This window comes from Henckelia pumila, chromosome 1, assembly GCF_033568475.1.
Source record: "Henckelia pumila isolate YLH828 chromosome 1, ASM3356847v2, whole genome shotgun sequence".
Taxonomy (NCBI): Eukaryota; Viridiplantae; Streptophyta; class Magnoliopsida; order Lamiales; family Gesneriaceae; genus Henckelia; species Henckelia pumila.
In genome coordinates this window covers 133063629-133082988 of record NC_133120.1, presented here as the reverse complement: position 1 = coordinate 133082988, position 19360 = coordinate 133063629, and the positions used below count along the sequence as shown (strand labels likewise).

Below are 19360 nucleotides of genomic sequence, written 5' to 3'. Positions count from 1 at the left end.
AACGGTTGAGAAGTTGAGTGTAGTGACCTGATATCTAATTTATGTGATTTAATTACCTAAACATGTTTAAAATGGTAAAACATGATTAATGTGTTTTAATATGATAAAACCAATGGAAAATCAACTCCAGGCTGTCCAGAAATGGTCCATAGGGCAAAAATGGTTCGAGCAAGTTGGAAGCACCAAACATGAGCCAAGGGAGTTCGGAAGATCCGAACAGTTCGGATAACAAGGTTTGATTTCGGATGCACATGATGAGCTCGTCAAGTCCAAACTCAAGATCGGAACCTCCTAAGTCGTTTAGGCCATGCGCAGAATTGGCGTGCCCCATAATTAAACTTTTAGTGATGTAAATGTAAAACATTTTGCACAATATTCGGCTTAGTGGGGACTTTTTCCATTAAATTGCTGATGATTGTCGTCGTTTTATTTGGATTCCAACCAATTGATGTCGTTTTTTCAGATTTCGTTGTGGCTAGATAATGTTCTAGCTCAGGATAATTTCGAAACTAACCAGCCCCTTTTTGCAGTGATTTCAGCCATCGATTTGGATTTTCCCGAGAGCAACTTTTTGCTCTGTTTCTAGCACGATTTTGCTGTACTCTTGATCATTTTTTAACACGATTCCTAGAGTCTGAAGGCTCAGTTTTTGGCTTTCCAATCTCAATTCAGTTGATCCTTGAAGATTAACAGCATATTTTTTTCCGATAGTTTACACAGATGTATTGATTGTAATGAGTTTGAAACTTTCTTTTTTACGTTTGGCTGCTTTTTTTTTTATTGGCAAAATTTTTAGATATTGTGGTCTTCACTTGCCACTCAAATGCTTTTATTTGGTTTTCTCAGTGCTGGTAAAAGTTTTGTTGCTAAAATACGAATGCTAAGGAAAGTTTTTTATGCTGGAAAAATTGCACTTTTTGTAATTCCGTATATATCTATCTGTGCAGAAAGGTGAGGTGGCTATACAGATATCTATGCAAGAATAGAGCAAAGGACTCAGGTACGTCGAATCGAAATGTTTATGCCTAGCTGCTTAACTTATTTTTTAGCATCTCATTAAGATTTCTCGATTTAAGATTTATAATGGATGGATTCGTAATGATATATGGAGTGAAATTGAGGTGTAAATGAGCAATTGGGATGGCAAGGGTTGACTTCAGATGCACATGATGAGGTCGAAAGGTCCGAACTCAAGATAGAAAAGTCCGAAGTCATTTAGGCCACGCGCACAATTGACGTTCCCCATAATAAAACTTTTAGTGATGTAAATGTTAATAATTTGGTACAATATTCTGCTCACTGGGGACTTTTTCCATTAAATTGCAGATGTCTCGTCGTTTTCTTTAGATTTCCAGCCAATTGATATTGTTTTTTTAGATTTTGGTTGTGGGTAGATAGTGTTCTAGCTTAGGAGAATTTCGAAACTAACCAGCACCTTTTTGTAGAGATTTTTGTTTGTGATTTGGATTTTTTGGAGAGTACAACTTCCTGCTCTTTTTCTAGCCCGATTTTGCTGTATTCTCAAGCATTTTCCAATCTCAATTAAGTTGCTCCTTGAAGATTAGTTGCATACTTGTTCCAATGGTTTATACATATGTATCAATTGTAATGAGTTTGACACTTTTTTGTAACGTTTGGCTTTTTTTTTTCTTGGTGAAATTTTTAGATGTTGTGGTCTTCACTTGTCCCTCAAATGCTTTTCTTTGGTTCAGTGCTGGTAAAATTTTTGTTGCTGAAATATTAATGCTGAGGAAATTTTTTTCTGCTGGAAAAATTGCACTTCTTGTACTTCCGTATGTATCTATCTGTGCAGAAAAGGTGTGGTGGTTATACAGATACCTATTCAAGAATAAAGCAAAGGAATCAGGTTTGTCAAATCGAAATGTTTGTGCCTAGCTACTTAAATTATTTTTTAGCATCTCATTAAGATTTCTCGGTTTAAGATTTATAATGGATGGATTTGTAATGATATATGGAGTGAAATGGAGGTGTAAAAGAATATAGTAGCTTGTAAAATAATCGAATGATCTTACTCTGTCAAAACGAAAATGCAGAATATTTGGAAGAGATGCGACCATTTTTCTTGATGCAGAAATGTGATATGAAAAACGTGTTTCTTGATCTATATGGTTTAAGATTTTTAATTTACAATTTTAACAAAAGTTTTAATACTATGTATTAGCTTTGAGACACTAGGATCAGGTCATTTGATAAAAATATGAAAGAGATGTGCCCATTTTTTTGAAATTGGTCTGTGTTAGAATCTTAGTTCAAGTTTGTGCAATGGCCTAATGTTCTTTTCAAATCTGGTATGATTGAGAGATAGTTTGAAGTTGAAGTTACAATGAAAATTGTATATGATTCCGTTCTATTCGAATTGCCATCATTCACAAGCCATTTGGTTGTGAAATGAATTTTATATGATTTTTTTTTACAGAACTACTCCAATCTGTAGTAAACTGATTATGTGATTGTCATGTGTGCTCTTGTAGATAGATTTAGTTTTGTTAAATGATTTTATTGGGCACATATTTGAGAATATGAAATGTAGGGAAATGTGCTAGTTTGCATTTTCAATTTATATAACCTGGTTTTAGATCTTATTTGAATTTAACACGACTTTTATACTAACAGATGACAAATTTGGAATTATGTTGTGACCTTGCTGCATTCGGGTTTGTTGTGATGTGATTTAGCCTAACCAAACGAATGAGTGATTGTGCTTTAGAATGGAGAAACACATTCCATAAAGTAAGATTTCAGAACATGACAATTTCTCGGTATCCTTTTTTGATAATTTAATCCTTTTCTTTGCAAATCATAAATGCTTTGAAATTATAATACACTGATGAAAACAAAAAGAGAGTGATTTTGAATTAGAATGGAGAAAAGATAAGATTATTTTTCTGGTTTAAAATTTTTAGTATTTATGTCAGATTCATGATTGCACATAAGATTTCTTGTTCAAGGGATTGTACTTTAATGTGAAGGGCTCATGTTTTTTGAATTTGCAGCTTGAGAGGTTTGGTATAAACAATATATCTAAAGTTGCAATATAAGCACTAGAATCTCAAAGAATCAAGATCAAAATCGGGCCTAAAAGCCTCTGTTACAACTCAAAGTTGTGCAGGTTTTATTGCTGCTATTTCTTCCAATTATTAAGTGTTTCTATTTTTTAAAGTTTTTTTTTTTTTCAAACTAAGATAATAAATCGATCATCCCCTGTTTTCCAGCTTGTTTTCCATCATTTTTCTGGTCAGATTTTGTTAGCTCCATGTGAATATGATAGAAGGTTTATGTATATTTCTTGTGTACCATTTTTGATTTATAAGAGTCCATTTTGATTTAATTCAGCTTTATTTTATCTCGTTATTGATTATTTATTAGGTTAATGTTGTAGGTACAAACCTTGCGTTGATTGCATCAAATGGTACTTCAACTTCGATCTTGGTATTTTTTGAAAGTCTGGTTTATTTATATTATATAGTTTTAATTCGTAGATTGGGGTTTATGACATTTGTTAGAACATGCTTAGTTTTGATATTGACAAAACTATACAAGAAAAATATCGAAGTAAACCGAATTTGTCTACAAGCTAAACCAAAGACGTAAACTGGACAAATTCACAAGCCAGACTGAATCTGAGTTGACTTTAACCAGAGCTAACCTGAAGTCACCAATCGGTCAAAACAACCCAATAGAGTTTATATAAGTAAACCGCATTCAGTTTAGAGAGCTAAACTGAATCAGTCTTCCAGCAAGCCTAACTGAATTATCAAGACTGGACATTTGAAACACTGAACCATCCGAAACTTCATGACCAAAAATAAACTCCAGATATCAAACTACTTCTATTTGGATAGAGTTTTTTGTACGTAACTGACGACACAAAGCCACTGATAAGTGCATTTTGTATACATTAGTTCGTGATATTTTTATGTTTATTTTGTATGCATTCATATTATTTTGTGTGTTATTTTGTATTTTATTGCATTTGTGTGAATTTCATTCTCCGGATTCTATTTGTAGGAAAAATGAAATTTAAAAGAGTTTTGAAGAGAGGAGAAGAGAAGAGAGGAAAAGAGAAAAGAGAAGAAAAGAAAAAGGAAAAAAAATAAGAAGATTGAAGCGTGTTTGCACAACATGTTGTGCAAACAATTTGCAACATCTTGTGCAAACGAAATTGTTTGCACAACTGAAAGAGTGGGTGCCCGGATAGCCAACTTGTGGCTAAGGGCTTTGATGAGTCTTTATGTAAACAATCTTTTGTTTAAATATAATTTACACTTTTATCATGGCATTGACTTTATCTTCCTTCATATTGTTATATTGTGATATACTATTGTTGTTTAGATGAAGACCTTGAATATATTATAGTATATGTAAGATGTGGTAGCACATGGTGATGACTATCATGAAACACATCTTATAGTCACTGTATATTCTAAATTGTTCCTAGTCAATTGAGCCGTCCGCAAATAAGGATAAGAATTGCTCGAGATTGAGACTAGCATTTGCGATGCCGAATACCACGTTTCATTGGTATGGAACATAGAGATGTTCAAAGCATGCAAATGGATATTCATATGATGAATGATCGAACTACCCTATTCGGACTTTCCAAGTGGTTATCACTTATCGAGTGGATAAAGTCCGCGGTTTTGGTTGTACACCATTAGTCCTTATTACTTGAAACATCATTGAAACTCTATATGCTAGTACTGTACTTTGACTCGTTTACCGACTCTATTGGGGTCATCAGGTGTCGGGATTGGGTACAGTTACAACACATATAGGAGTCGATGCTTTGTTGTCAAGGATTCACCACATACTTGCGAGTGTGGATATCCTATGCTATCTGAGGAGATATTAGTGTGACGAATTTCTGCCAGAGTACATGATGTGTTTTAGGTTATTGGGTTTTTCTAGTAACACATGCGATGCCACTATTTGATCTTCAAGATGTTATGCATAGTTATCGAATCTCGAATGACTCTCGATGCACCAATGGTTGTTGATTCGATCGGGATATTTGGTTGAAGGGACCGTACTGTACGTTAACCAAAATCTACTTGTTCTTGCAGGCACTATCAGTAATACCTAGGGAATCATGGGGCGATGTTGCTAGGCGCTCTTACCATGATTCGATGGGTAAGTCGGAAATTGTTGTTCCGAGTCACAAGGAGTTGTGAGCCCACGGCTAGCTGTATTCCTGAACCATTGAGGGTTACACAAGTAATGGATTACTAAAACCCCGTAGAGATAGTTAAATTTAAAGAGTTAAATTTAATGAAAGAGAAGTTGGACTTCTTAACTAAAGGGAGTGGGATTTCCTAAAATGACATAGGGATGGGCATTTTTGGAAATCACTGAATTCGGATTCAGAAAAATTATCTTGACTTTAAAAGATGCAGAAATGGTTTCTGTGCACATTGGTAAAATCAGTTTATCAATCGGAGTCACGATGAATTTTATATTAATTTTTAGAACAACGGGCTTGGCTTGTTGGGCTTAAGTTAGAGATTATGGGCCCTAAGGAGTTAGAGTCCAAATATAATTATAACTTAATCCAGTCTAGAAATTATCTATAAATAGGACTGCAGTGTTCGAAAATCATATAGCATTCAGTCTTGAATTTTCGAAAATCAGTCTAGATTATTCAAGAGGATTTTTCGAAATCCTCTGTCCCTTTTGGAGAAAATTCGGGTTGTGTTTTTGTGAAAAATTACAATCTGAATTAACAGATCATATCTGTTTATTATCTACGCAAACTTCTAATTGATTTCTAGTGCAGTCAATCAGAGGGTTTTTGTTTTCTATTCGTGGACCTGATTGAAGAAACGTTTGTTCATCAGTTCTTGGGATATACAACAAGAGTAGATTAAATTCTGTTGGTGTCCATAATCTCCCTTCGAGATTTTAAGGTAAAATATTTAATAGTGATTATTTGTTTTACTTACACAAATTTAATCGTAAAGTTTTGATACTCAGATATGGAATCGTTCCATATTATTAAAATAAATTTTTAAACTTCCGCTGCACCGGGTATCAATTCTTAATTGATCTGAACACAGTTTTCCAACAGTGGTATCAGAGCCAGATTCCTAAAATCAAACGATTAAATTAATCGATTGTACAAAATTTTTAAGCCTCGGTTTTTGAAACAAAACAAATTTTTTTAAAATCAAAATTTTAATGGGCAAAACACGGGCAGCGATCGTCGCTGCCCAGCCCGAGCCCCGGTCGGGGCACGGGCTGCCCGGGATTGTCCCGGGCAGCCCGGAAAATTAAAATTTTATTTTTTTAAAAAATTTTGAATTTTTGAAATTCTAGTATTTGATCCGATCGAAAATTATTTTTGATTAGATCACGAGGCATCGGATCGAATTGTTCGAGTCCGAAATTTTTAAAATTGATTTTTGGATAAATTTGAATTTTTGAAAAATTTATAAATTTTATCCGTTAAATTAGATTTTATAAAATTAATTATTTTGGTACAATTGATGATAAGATAAGATCTTATGGATGGATAAGATAAAATATGATTTTATCTTTTAAATTATGATGCCTTTGCATGTTTATCCAATTATTTAATTATTGAATTAATTAATGGATAAAGGATGATCGATTGCCATGACCAATGTTTTAGGTGTATGTTAGCTGATTTACATTTGTCTTATTGTTGTTGGTGTTTATTAATGGGCTTGGTTTATAGCCCAATATGATTGTCATATATAATAAAAGTGGGCCTGATTTATGGCCCGTTCCCACCCCTAAAATGTATCCCATATTTGTCATCGAAATTTATTGTAAATTTATTAGACTTAGTGAGAGACAAAGATTTGAAGAAATGATGGGCCCAGCAGACAATGAAGACCGAAGAAATGTAAATTGGAAGCACAATGTAATAGGATTACATTGCATACTTACATATCACCTAGGATTGGACTTTGACTCGTGATTGGCAACCACGGGTCGATTAGTTAATGGGATCGATCATCCTTAAATAATATATGATATTATTGATGTATGCATGCTTAGACAAAATTGTATGAATCCCGCAAGCATACATAAATTGCATGATGAGACAAATTTTCAAAATTAAAAATCCCTCATTTTAAATATGATTTAAAATTGATATCAAGATTAATAAAAAGGGAATTTAAATATTGTTTAAATATTCCTACCTTCCATCAACGATCAATGTATGAGATGCTACCCGCGGATACGGTCCGACTCATATTATTGAGGGGGCCCGTTCGTCGAAAAGCTGTACATTGGATCGACACATGTTGTAAGTTGGGTGGAACTCCCATGGGATTGGCTCATATTATTGGGGGATCCACATGGCGACCGTCCATCACAACTTAATATTGATGGGTTATCTTGACATGTCACAATAAACGGCGTCATATTATTGGGCCCTTATTGGACATGAGGTAAAAACATGGAGGTTGCTTTGGAAGCAATTGGGCTCTACCTTTTGAAAATTAAGGTTGGCTGATATTATTCGGGACCATAGTTTGTCAATTGGACTCCATGTTCCCACTAAAGAAAATGTTTCTCGTTTTCACTAGAGGGTAGTGAAATCGTCAAAATAGTGGGAGTGTAATTCATAAAATGAAATTCGCCATATTTTATGTCTTAGTAAATTAATTAAACAAATCACTGATTATTGTCTGTTTACTTTTCAGTATTTCATTACTATGAATTCGCGTAATCCACTATTCTCAATTCTCGATCAAAACAAGTTGACTGGCGCTAACTATACGGAATGGTTCCGTAAGTTAAAAATCATTCTAAATTCGGAGAAGGCTTTCTACGTGTTAGAGAAGCGTCCTCCGAAGGAAGCCCCGGCTAACACTAGTCCGGAAGAGTTGAAAAATCTTGACGATTGGTGGGACCATGATGTCAAGGCAAAGAGTTATATGCTAGCATCAATGTCTGATGAACTCCATAGGCGATTTGAGGATGCGGCGAATGCTGCTGACATTCACAGCGCACTCAAGGAACTTTTTGGAGCTCAGTCGAGGTCTGAGAAATTTGCGACTGTCAAAGAGCTCATGACATGCCGCATGCGAGATGGGACTTCGGTCCGTGAGCATGGGGTACACATGATTGGGCTCATTGAAAAGTTGGTAAAACTCGAACTGACATTAGAGCATGAACTCAAAACGGACTTGTTGCTTCTTTCACATCCTTCGTCGTATGACGGCTTTGTGGTGAATTTCAACATGAACAAGATAGAGGCCACCCTTGAAGAGATGGTCAATATGCTTGTGACTTATAAAGCCACACTAAAGAAGGATAAACCGGTACTCTTGGTTGGCTCCTCTTCTAACTCTAAGAAAGGACCAAGTGTAAAGGGTAAGAAACATTCTGCCCTGCCCAAGAAGATTGTACCAAAGAAGAAAGGAAAGGCTAATGCTTCAATTGGAATAAAAGATGAAAACGTTTGCCATTACTGCAAGAAACCCGGTCATTGGAAACGTAACTGCAAGGAATACCTCGAACAGTTGCGAACTGCAAAGGGTATGTTTTACATTGAAATAAATGTTTCGCTTAATACTTCTTCTTGGGTATTGGATACCGGATGAAGATCTCACATTTGCAATGATTTGCAGGTGATGACAAGAAGTCGTAAGCTAAGGATGGGTGAGACCCAGCTAAGGCTCGGGAATGGTTCTAGAGTCGAAGCCAAAGCTATAGGAGACATTTATTTAGTTTTGCAGAACAATTTTAAGTTATTTTTGAGAGATGTTTTATATGTTCCAGATTTGGTCAAAAACATTATTTCTATTTCTATGCTTGATAGAGATGGTTTTTCTTGCAAATTTGTGAATGGGATTTGCAATATTTACAAGAATGAATGTTTGATTGGAAATGGACAACTTGAAAACGATCTATATAGCTTAAAATTAAAAGACGTTCCAATTAATTATGTTGATAAACCGGTAACAACAAATAAAAGGAAAAACGATAGTCAAAACCCGGCAAACCTTTGGCATGCTAGGCTAGGTCATATTTCCTCAAGGAGAATGAACAAGCTAGTGGGAGAGGGCATGTTTGATATGTCTGATATTAACTCTCTACCTACTTGTGAGTCCTGCCTAAAGGGAAAAATGACTAAATCTACTTTCAAAGGGAAACCTGAGCGTAGCCAAAATCCGTTGGATTTGATCCATACGGATGTTTGCGGTCCATTTAGGATTGGTACTAAATGTGGCAACACCTACTTCATTACCTTTACTGATGATTATACAAGGTATGGGTATTTATATTTAATGAAATATAAGTATGAAGAATTTGAAAGGTTCAAAGAATTCAAGGCTGAAGTAGAAAACATGCAAGGTAAAAGTATTAAAGCACTTCGATCGGATCGAGGTGGAGAATACTTAAGTACCGAGTTTTAGGACTATCTAAAAGAGAATGAGATTCTCTCTCAGTGGACTCCTCCTATGACACCTCAGCTGAATGGTGTTTCGAAGCGTCGCAATCGAACTTTGTTGGACATGGTTCGATCCATGATGAGCTTCACTGAGCTTTCACCTTTGTTTTGGGGCTACGCGCTTGAAACGGCGGTATTGTTGTTGAACAACGTCCACACTAAAGCAGTAGATAAGACACCATACGAGTTATGGAATGGCAAAGCTCCTAAGTATTCGTACTTGAGGATTTGGGGATGCCCTGCTTATGTGAAGCAGACAGTGGGAGATAAGTTGGATAGTCGATCTACCTTATGTTATTTTGTAGGGTATCCGAAAAATTCAATCGGATATTATTTCTATCATCCTAATGAAACAAAAGTGTTTGTTTCAAGGAATGCTACCTTCTTGGAGAAGGAGTTCTTATTGGATAAGAAAGGCAAGATGATGGAACTCGAAGAAATTCGAGAAGAACCCGAGATACAAAATAGCGATCCTACACGTCAAGAATCATCACAAGACACGCCGATTACTAGAAGATCCGAGAGGACTTCTAGGCCTCCTATTAGATATGGTCTTCTTCTTGAAGGGGATCAAAGTGAACCCGACATTGGATGTGATCCAAGAAACTTCAAGGAAGCAATTTCTGATGCGGATTCAAATTTATGGCTTGAAGCTATGCAATCTGAAATAGACTCGATGCATACTAACCAAGTTTGGTCTTTAGTAGATCCTCCCGATGGAATTGTTCCAATAGGGTGCAAATGGATCTACAAGAGAAAGCTTGGGCCTGACGGAAAGGTATTGACCTACAAGGCATGATTGGTGGCAAAAGGTTATACTCAAAGACAAGGAGTTGACTATGATGAAACCTTTTTACCAGTCGCAATGTTCAAGTCCATAAGAATCCTTATTGCCATAGCAGAATGGTATGACTATGAGATATGACAAATGGATGTAAAGACTGCTTTTCTTAATGGAAACATTAAGGAAGAGATCTATATGATGCAGCCTGAGGGATACACATCCATGGGAAGCGAGCATAAGGTATGCAAGCTTCAGAGATCAATTTATGGTCTCAAACAAGCATCAAGAAGTTGGAACCAGAAATTTGATGAAACAATAAAGGACTTTGGTTTCATCAAGAACCCGGAGGAACCATGCGTGTACAAGAAAGTAGTTAAGGATGCGGTAACATTCTTAGTACTTTATGTTGATGACATCCTACTCATGGGGAATGATGTAGGGAAGTTGCAGTCAACAAAGATATGGTTATCAGGTAGATTCTCGATGAAGGATTTGGGTGAGGCCTCCTATATTCTAGGGATACAGATCTATAGAGATAGATCTAAGAGAATGATAGGACTTACTCAATCAACCTACATCGACACCATATTGAAATGGTTTTCAATGGATGGGTCCAAGAGAGGACATCTACCTATGTGTCATGGAATTTCTGTATCCAAGTCTATGTGTCCTAAGACTGATGAAGAGATAGAGAAGATGACACACATACCATATGCGTCAGCTATTGGTAGTATCATGTATGGGATGATATCTACCAGACCGGATGTGGCCTATGCTCTGAGCGTCACGAGCAGATATCAAGCCAATCCCGATCAAATGCATTGGAAAGCCGTGAAGGATATTCTTAAGTACTTGCGAAGGACTAAGAATGTGTTCATGGTTGATGGAGGAAGAGAATTGAAGTTGGAAGGCTACACCGACTCTAGCTTCCAATGTGACAGCGGATTCCACCACTGAGGCAAAATACATTGCAGCATCAGCTGCTGATAAAGAGGCGGTTTGGATAAGGAAATTCATCCAAGAGTTGGGTGTAATTCCTGAAGCTGTTGGTCCAGTCCCGATGTACTGTGACAACACGGGTGCCGTTGCTCAGGCAAAGGAACCAAGGTCTCATTAGAAGTCCAAACACGTACTGAGGAAATACCACATCATCCGGGAGATTGTGGAAAGAGGAGACATCACTGTCGAGAGAGTGGCCTCTACAGACAATATCGCTGATCCGCTTACTAAGCCCTTGCCAGGACCATTGTTTGACAAACATCGCGAAGCAATGGGATTACGTAGTATGACTAGTTGGCTTTAGGGCAAGTGGGAGATTGAAAGAATGGGTGCCCGGATAGCCAACTTGTGGCTAAGGGCTTTGATGACTCTTTATGTAAACAATCTTTTGTTTAAATATAATTTACACTTTTATCATGGCATTGACTTTATCTTCCTTCATATTGTTATATTGTGATATACTATTGTTGTTTAGATGAAGACCTTGAATATACTATAGTGTATGTAAGATGTGGTAGCACATGGTGATGGCTATCATGAAACACATCTTATAGTCACTGTATATTCTAAATTGTTCCTAGTCAATTGAGCCGTCCGCAAATAAGGATAAGGATCGCTCGAGATTCAGACTAGCATTTGCGATGCCGAGTACCACGTTTCATTGGTATGGAACATAGAGATGTTCAAAGCATGCAAATGGATATTCATATGATGAATGATCGAACTACCCTATTCGAACTTTCCAAGTGGTTATCACTTATCGAGTGGATAAAGTCCGCGGTTTTGGTTGTACACCATTAGTCCTTATTACTTGAAACATCATTGAGACTCTATATGCTATTACTGTACTTTGACTCGTTTACCGACTCTATTGGGGTCATCAGGTGTCGGGATTGGGTACAGTTACAACACATATAGGAGTCGATGATTTGTTGTCAAGGATTCACCACATACTTGCGAGTGTGGATATCCTATGCTATCTGAGGAGATATTAGTGTGACGAATCTCTGCCAGAGTACATGATGTGTTTTAGGTTAATGGGTTTTCCTAGTAACACATGCGATGTCACTATTTGATCTTCAAGATGTTATGCATAGTTATCGAATCTCGAATGACTCTCGATGCACCAATGGTTGTTGATTCGATCGGGATATTTGGTTGAAGGGACCGTACTGTACGTTAACCAAAATCTACTGGTTTTTGCAGGCACTATCAGTAATACCTAGGGAATCATGGGGCGATGTTGCTAGGCGCTCTTACCATGATTCGATGGGTAAGTCGGAAATTGTTGTTTCGAGTCACAAGGAGTTGTGAGCCCACGGCTAGCTGTATTCCTGAACCATTGAGGGTTACACAAGTAATGGATTACTAAAACCCCGTAGAGATAGTTAAATTTAAAGAGTTAAATTTAATGAAAGAGAAGTTGGACTTCTTAACTAAAGGGAGTGAGATTTCCTAAAATGACATAGGGATGGGCATTTTTGGAAATCACTGAATTCGGATTCAGAAAAATTATCTTGACTTTAAAAGATGCAGAAATGGTTTCTGTGCACATTGGTAAAATCAGTTTATCAATCGGAGTCACGATGAATTTTATATTAATTTTTAGAACAACGGGCTTGGCTTGTTGGGCTTAAGTTATGGATTATGGGCCCTAAGGAGTTAGAGTCTAAATATAATTATAACTTAATCCAGTCTAGAAATTATCTATAAATAGGACTGCAGTGTTCGAAAATCATATAGCATTCAGTCTTGAATTTTCGAAAATCAGTCTAGATTATTCAAGAGGATTTTTCGAAATCCTCTGTCCCTTTTGGAGAAAATTCGGGTTGTGTTTTTGTGAAAAATTACAATCTGAATTAACAGATCATATCTGTTTATTCTCTACGCAAACTTCTGATTGATTTCTAGTGCAGTCAATCAGAGGGTTTTTGTTTTCTATTCGTGGACCTGATTGAAGAAACGTTCGTTCATCAGTTCCTGGGATATACAACAAGAGCAGATTAAATTTTGTTGGTGTCCATAATCTCGCTTCGAGATTTTAAGGTAAAATATTTAATAGTGATTATTTGTTTTACTTACACAAATTTAATCGTAAAGTTTTGATACTCAGATATGGAATCGTTCCATATTATTAAAATAAATTTTTAAACTTCCGCTGCACTGGGTATCAATTCTTAGTTGATCTGAACACAGTTTTCCAACAACAACATGTTGTGCAAACGGGAGGGACTTAAGCGCGTTAGCGCTAGAGTTTATGCAAACGAAATTGTTTGCACTTGATGTAGTGCAAACAAGGAGGAATGAAGCGCAAACGCGCATGGAGGAGAAGAGATTAGCGCTAGGTGGAAGCGCTAACGCGCAAGAAAAGATGGGAACCGCGCAAGGAAGTCTGTGCGTGAGTTTTTTTTTGGCAGAAACATGCTCGCTCGAGCGAGAGCTTGTGCTCGCTCGAGCGAGAAATACGGGAGCAAAAATTCTCGGAACAGAGAGTCTCTCGCTCGAGCGAGAGGTTGTGCTTGCTCGAGCGCGACGTCCGGAATCAGAAAAAAAATCAGAAATTTCGGAAATTAAAAAGTCTTATTTTACGGGTTATTTTTCATGGGCTTTTTAAGACATATAAATAGACGATAATAGACGTGAGAAAGGGTTCCGGATCATAGCAGAGTGAACACAACACAGAGGCGGCTGCCGCCACTTCTTAGAAGATTTCTTCTTCTTTTCTTTTATTTTATTTTTACTTTTCATGAATAAAAACCTTGTTTGATCATGAATTTATTTATGGAGTAGTTTTTTTTTTCGATCAAGGCCACGTGATTGGGCCAGACAATTTATGTATAAAACTCGTTTGTTTATTTGAGATTTTTAGACTTGATTTGATTTTATTGATTATCGAATTTATATTTGTCTTGCAAATTTCTTGGCCAGTTATTTTCTTGCATGTTAATCGACTCCAAGTCGACAGAGGAGGTTTCGATTTTGATCACTTTGATATTCAGCATAGTGTAAAACTGACTAGAAATAGAATTCGGTTTCATTATGTGGTTTGGGTGTAAACTGAATTTTCACAGTTATTCATGCATTCAAATTTGGTTAGAATTACGAAAGATTAGTTCATCAATATTTGAATAGTTTTGATTGTTCTAGAAATAGTCCTTCGAACAAATTAGGAAAATTCCAGTGAATTAAGATTAGGTCTGATGTCTTAGATCGACTGCTTGTTACATGAATTGTCTGGTACCTACGTGAGTCCTTGATCGAACTTTTCCCATATTTGAATTAATCCAAAGTTTTCTGCTGTGTTTTAGTTATTTAAATTTTAATTTCAATTTTAATTTTTATTTTAAAATCTGAATCACTTTTATTTATTGGTATAGATGAATTAGAAATAAATATATTTTGCTATTCATTTTTATACAGTCCCTGTGGGTTCGACACTCGAATTTTATTCACTATCTATAATTTGACCTGGTGCGCTTGCAAGTTGATTTTTAATCATACCGATTTAGCCAGTCAAGTTTTTGGCGCCGTTGCCGGGGACTGTTATGATATCAAAATTTTTGTTTCTCTTGAGATTAGACTATATTTTAATTTTTTTATTAAATTCTAAATTCCTCTCTTTTCTTTGTAACTTTCAGGTGCTAGAATAGATGGCGGACAACCGTACTGTTCTTGATTTAATCCGTCCACCAACTAAAGGCTATGAATCTAGCATCGTTCGCCCCACTGTTGAGGCGAACAATTATGAGCTGAAGCCCTCTACTATTCAGTTGATCCAACTGCAAGCAATATTTGGGGGCATATATGTGGAAGATCCCTAAGCTCATCTTGAGCGTTTTCTATCGATCTGCGACACGTTCAAGGTTAATGTGGTAACATCTGATGCAGTGCGACTGCGGTTATTCCCATTCTCTCTTCAAGGCGAAGCTGTTGAGTGGCTAGATGATTTGCCTGCGGGTTCCATCACTAAATGGAACCAACTTGTTCAGACTTTTTTGAACAAGTATTTTCCTCCTACGAAGATGGCAAAGTTATTTTCAGATATTATCTCATTCAAGCAAAAAGAGGGTGAATCTTTACATGCGGCATGGACCAGATTCAAGAAGATGTTGAGGATGTGTCCTCAGAATAACTTATCTCAAAGCCAGCAGACTCAGACGTTCTACAATGGAGCCGATCAGTCGGTTCGATCTATGCTAGATGCTGGGCTAATGGATGTTTATTCAAGAAAACGCCAGCTGAAGCCTGGGAGATCATTGGCAACATGACATAGAGTAACATTGGGTGGCCGGATGTAAAAAGAGAGAAAAAGGCTGGAGTTTTAGAGGTCGATGCTTTAATGGCCTTGAATGCGAAGATTGACGCGCTGACACACCAAGTGGCACTCATGAAAACAGCGCCGGTCAATCAAGCACAAGGGAATATGCAACAAGACCAGCATTTGTTTGAAGTTGAGGCTGTGAATTTTATGGGCAATCAAGGAAGGCAGACATACAACTCAAACAACAACTACAGTCAGAATTGGCAAGCCAAGCAAGGGGAGAAAAAGCCGAGTTTTGAGGAGATCATGATGAAGTATGTGGCGGGTACTGAGGCTCGCTTTTAGAATCAGGAGAGCATGCTACAGAAGCTGGAAATTCAGATGAGTCAGATCTCAACCCAATTATCAACCCGGCCTGCTGGAGCTTTACCAAGTAACACTGAACCGAATCCCAGAGGCGTGAACGCTATCATGGTCGTGACTCAAGCACAGTCTGAGGAGTAGTAGATGGGCGAAAAGAATAGGATGGAGGGGCCGAAAATTGGAGAGTTCAAGGAGGATGCGCGGACTGAAAAATCCTCCAAGGCAGGTAAGAAAGGTAAGACTTCAAAATTTGAAGTTAATGATAATGTTGATATTTCTACCTTACCTTTTCCCCATAGAGCTAAGCAATTGTTATTTGATTCTCAATTTAAAAAGTTTCTTGAAATCTTCAAGAAACTGCATATTAACATACCTTTTGCAGATGCTTTAGCTGAGATGCCGAATTATGCAAGATTTCTGAAGGACTTGCTGAAAAACAAGAAGAAATTAAATGACGTAACACAAGTCACACTGAATGAGGAGTGTTCGGCGGTGCTGAAAAAGAAGCTTCCACCAAAATTTCAGGATTCAGGGAGTTTTCTATACCCTGTAAAATTGGAAGTCTATCTTTTGAAAATGTATTGTGTGATCTTGGGTCGAGCATAAATTTAATGCCATATTCTATTGCTCGAAAATTAGGCATAGAAAATATTGAACCTGCTGCTATCTCTCTCAAATTTGCTGATGGTTCTATTAAATATCCGAGAGGGATCGTAGAGAATGTCCTAGTCATGTTTCTTGCTGCTAGTAGGGCGTTAATTGATGTTGAGAGAGGAGAGTTGGTACTGAGGCTGAATGATGAACAAGTAGTTTTTACCATGCTTAAGTCGGCTATTGAGAGACTAATTTTAAAATCTTGTTCTGCTATTCGTTTGATTGATGTGATTGATGTTGTTGGTGATGCATGTCAGCAGGTGCAGTTGTCTGCAGGAATTGGTCCAATGCACAATGTCTTTAATGGTGTAGCATGCAAGTGCAGGACTAACCTGAGTTTTTTACAGACGGTGGATAAACCACCTTGAATGTCGCCACTCAAGAGAGGAGTATAGTCGGGCTATAGACTATAAATTTAGCGCTGACTGGGAGGCAACCCAGTGTTTTTGCTTATGTTTTTTTATTTTTATTTTCGGTTTTTATGTTTTTGTTTGTTTGGTTTTATTTTTGTTTTCTTTCCTATGCCAGTTTGCCGTGTCTATTGATTTATCGAGACTGAGGCTACCATCACCAAGGATACAGTCAAGAAGGAAGAGAATGAATCGAAAACCAGGGGAGTATTATTTTTGTTTTCATGGTGTTTTTGTTTGTTTGCATTCTATTCATTGTTCTGAAGCATTGAGGGCAATGCTTTGGATAAGTATGGGGGGTAAACTAGTTCATTGCATTGGTTATTATCTTTTGTATTCATTCTGTTTGCATTCATTTGGTTTAGTTTTTGTGTTTGGTTCGTAATCATGCATATCATTTTGTTGTTGTTTGTGTTGTCTTGCATGAGTAGGATGAGTCATGGTAGCCTATGATGATGAATTTTTTTTGAAGAAAAAATTGGATTTTTGAAAAAATTTGCTCTTGACTGGACATGAGAAACTGTAGGTTGAACCGTGAATATTTATAAGCACTTGTGTTAGACCAGTGAATTGTAGCAAAAGATTTGATGAAGTTTCTGTCTGTTTGACCATTGCACGACAATAGGTGGTTTGTGGATCTTGATTGTATTCTATGAATTTTGATGAGGCTTTAGTTTACACTTATGATCTTGGGCGCACCTAAAAAAAAATTTATATACAATTCATCCGGGCCTTGAAAGGATTAAAATCCTATAAAAGATTAAATTTAAGGCTAAGTATGCAGATTAAATGAGATTGATGCTCCATCCAGGTTATAGACGAGGGGATTAGAAAAAAAAAATAGAATGATTTTTCGTATTCTAGCCAGTTATAGCTAAGTCAGCGGGTAATTATTGGGGCTAAAGCAATACCGGGTGCAAAATCCGGAGGTGTGTAATTCATTATCTCAAGGGAGGTGGGTTTAGTCTAGAGGTCGTTGGAATGAATGGGCACTAGATTGTGATACTTGCACTAATTTGTCATAGGTAGCTAAGCAGATTAGAGACGAATTCGGTCTAAGTTGTATGAAACTGGAATGACATTTCACACACGCACGTTCACGTTAAACCAAAAGTGTATTATGAAAAGTTGAGAGCATGTCTGTGTTTTTGGTTTTGTGATTGAACTTCTTGGAGGCTGTGCACATTTATGAATCATCCTTACTTATGTTTTTGTGTGCATTTTGTTTTGCATGTCTTGCTCGAGGGCGAGCAAGAGTTAAGTATGGAGGTGTTGATAAGTGCATTTTGTATGCATTAGTTCGTGATATTTTTATGTTTATTTTGTGTGCATTCATATTATTTTGTGTGTTATTTTGTGTTTTATTGCATTTGTGTGAATTTCATTCTCCGATTTCTATTTGTAGAAAAAATGAAATTTAAAAGAGTTTTGAAGAGAGGAGAAGAGAAGAGAGGAAAAGAGAAAAGAGAAGAAAAGAAAAAGAAAAAAGAAGAAGATTGAAGCGCGTTTGCACAACATCTTGTGCAAACAAAATTGTTTGCACAACATGTTGTGCAAACGGGAGGGACTTAAGCACGTTAGCGCTAGAGTTTGTGCAAACGAAATTGTTTGCACTAGATGTAGTGCAAACAAGGAGGAATGAAGCGCAAACGCGCATGGAGGAGAAGAGATTAGCGCTAGGTGGAAGCGCTAACGCGCAAGAGAAGATGGGAACCGCGCAAGGAAGTCTGTGCGTGAGTTTTTCTTTGGCAGAAACATGCTCGCTCGAGCGAGAAATACGGGAGCAAAAATCTTCGGAACAGAAAGTCTCTCGCTCGAGCGAGAGGTTGTGCTCGCTCGAGCGCGACGTCCGAAATCAGAAAAAAAAATCAGAAATTTTGGAAATTAAAAAGTCTTATTTTACGGGTTATTTTTCATGGGCTTTCTAAGACATATAAATAGAGGAGAATAGACGTGAGAAAGGGTTCCGGATCGCAGCAGAGTGAACACAACACAGAGGCGGCTACTGCTACTTCTTAGAAGATTTCTTCTTCTTTTCCTTTATTTTATTTTTACTTTTCATGATTAAAAACCTTGTTTGATCATGAATTTATTTATCGAGTAGTTTTCTTTTTCGATCAAGGCCACGTGATTGGGCCAGATAATTTATGTATAAAACTCGTTTGTTTATTTGAGATTTTTAGACTTGATTTGATTTTATTGATTATCGAATTTATATTTGTCTTGAAAATTTCTTGGACAGTTATTTGATTGCATGTTAATCGACTCTAAGTCGACAGAGGAGGTTTCGATTTTGATCACTTTGATATTCAACATAGTGTAAAACTGACTAGAAATAGAATTCGGTTTTATTATGCAGTTTGGGTGTAAACCGAATTTTCACAGTTATTCATGCATTCAAATTTGGTTAGAATTACGAAAGATTAGTTCATCAAAATTTG

At 36.9% G+C, this 19360-nt stretch overlaps 1 protein-coding gene across 50 annotated transcripts; it reads left to right on the top strand.

Moving 5' to 3' along the window:
* The first annotated feature begins 99 nt into the window (after positions 1 to 99).
* Positions 100 to 19060, top strand: LOC140883239 (uncharacterized). 50 transcript variants are annotated; one of them, XR_012150766.1, is made up of 6 exons: positions 100 to 349; positions 948 to 1000; positions 1667 to 1717; positions 1814 to 1867; positions 3388 to 3450; positions 14870 to 19060. XR_012150766.1 is itself a non-coding variant. In XM_073291413.1 (6 exons), the coding sequence occupies exons 1-6, from the start codon at positions 246 to 248 to the stop codon at positions 14905 to 14907; spliced, it is 330 nt and encodes a 109-aa protein (XP_073147514.1). In that variant the 5' UTR covers positions 100 to 245; the 3' UTR covers positions 14908 to 19060. The 50 variants fall into 50 exon arrangements, 23 of the variants coding, with proteins under 23 accessions (XP_073147514.1, XP_073146129.1, XP_073146057.1 ...); XR_012150604.1 differs by adding an exon at positions 2635 to 2751 and having other exon boundaries at positions 1667 to 1867; positions 3388 to 3430; positions 17038 to 19060; XR_012150552.1 differs by adding an exon at positions 2635 to 2751 and having other exon boundaries at positions 1667 to 1867.
* The last annotated feature ends 300 nt before the right edge of the window (positions 19061 to 19360 follow it).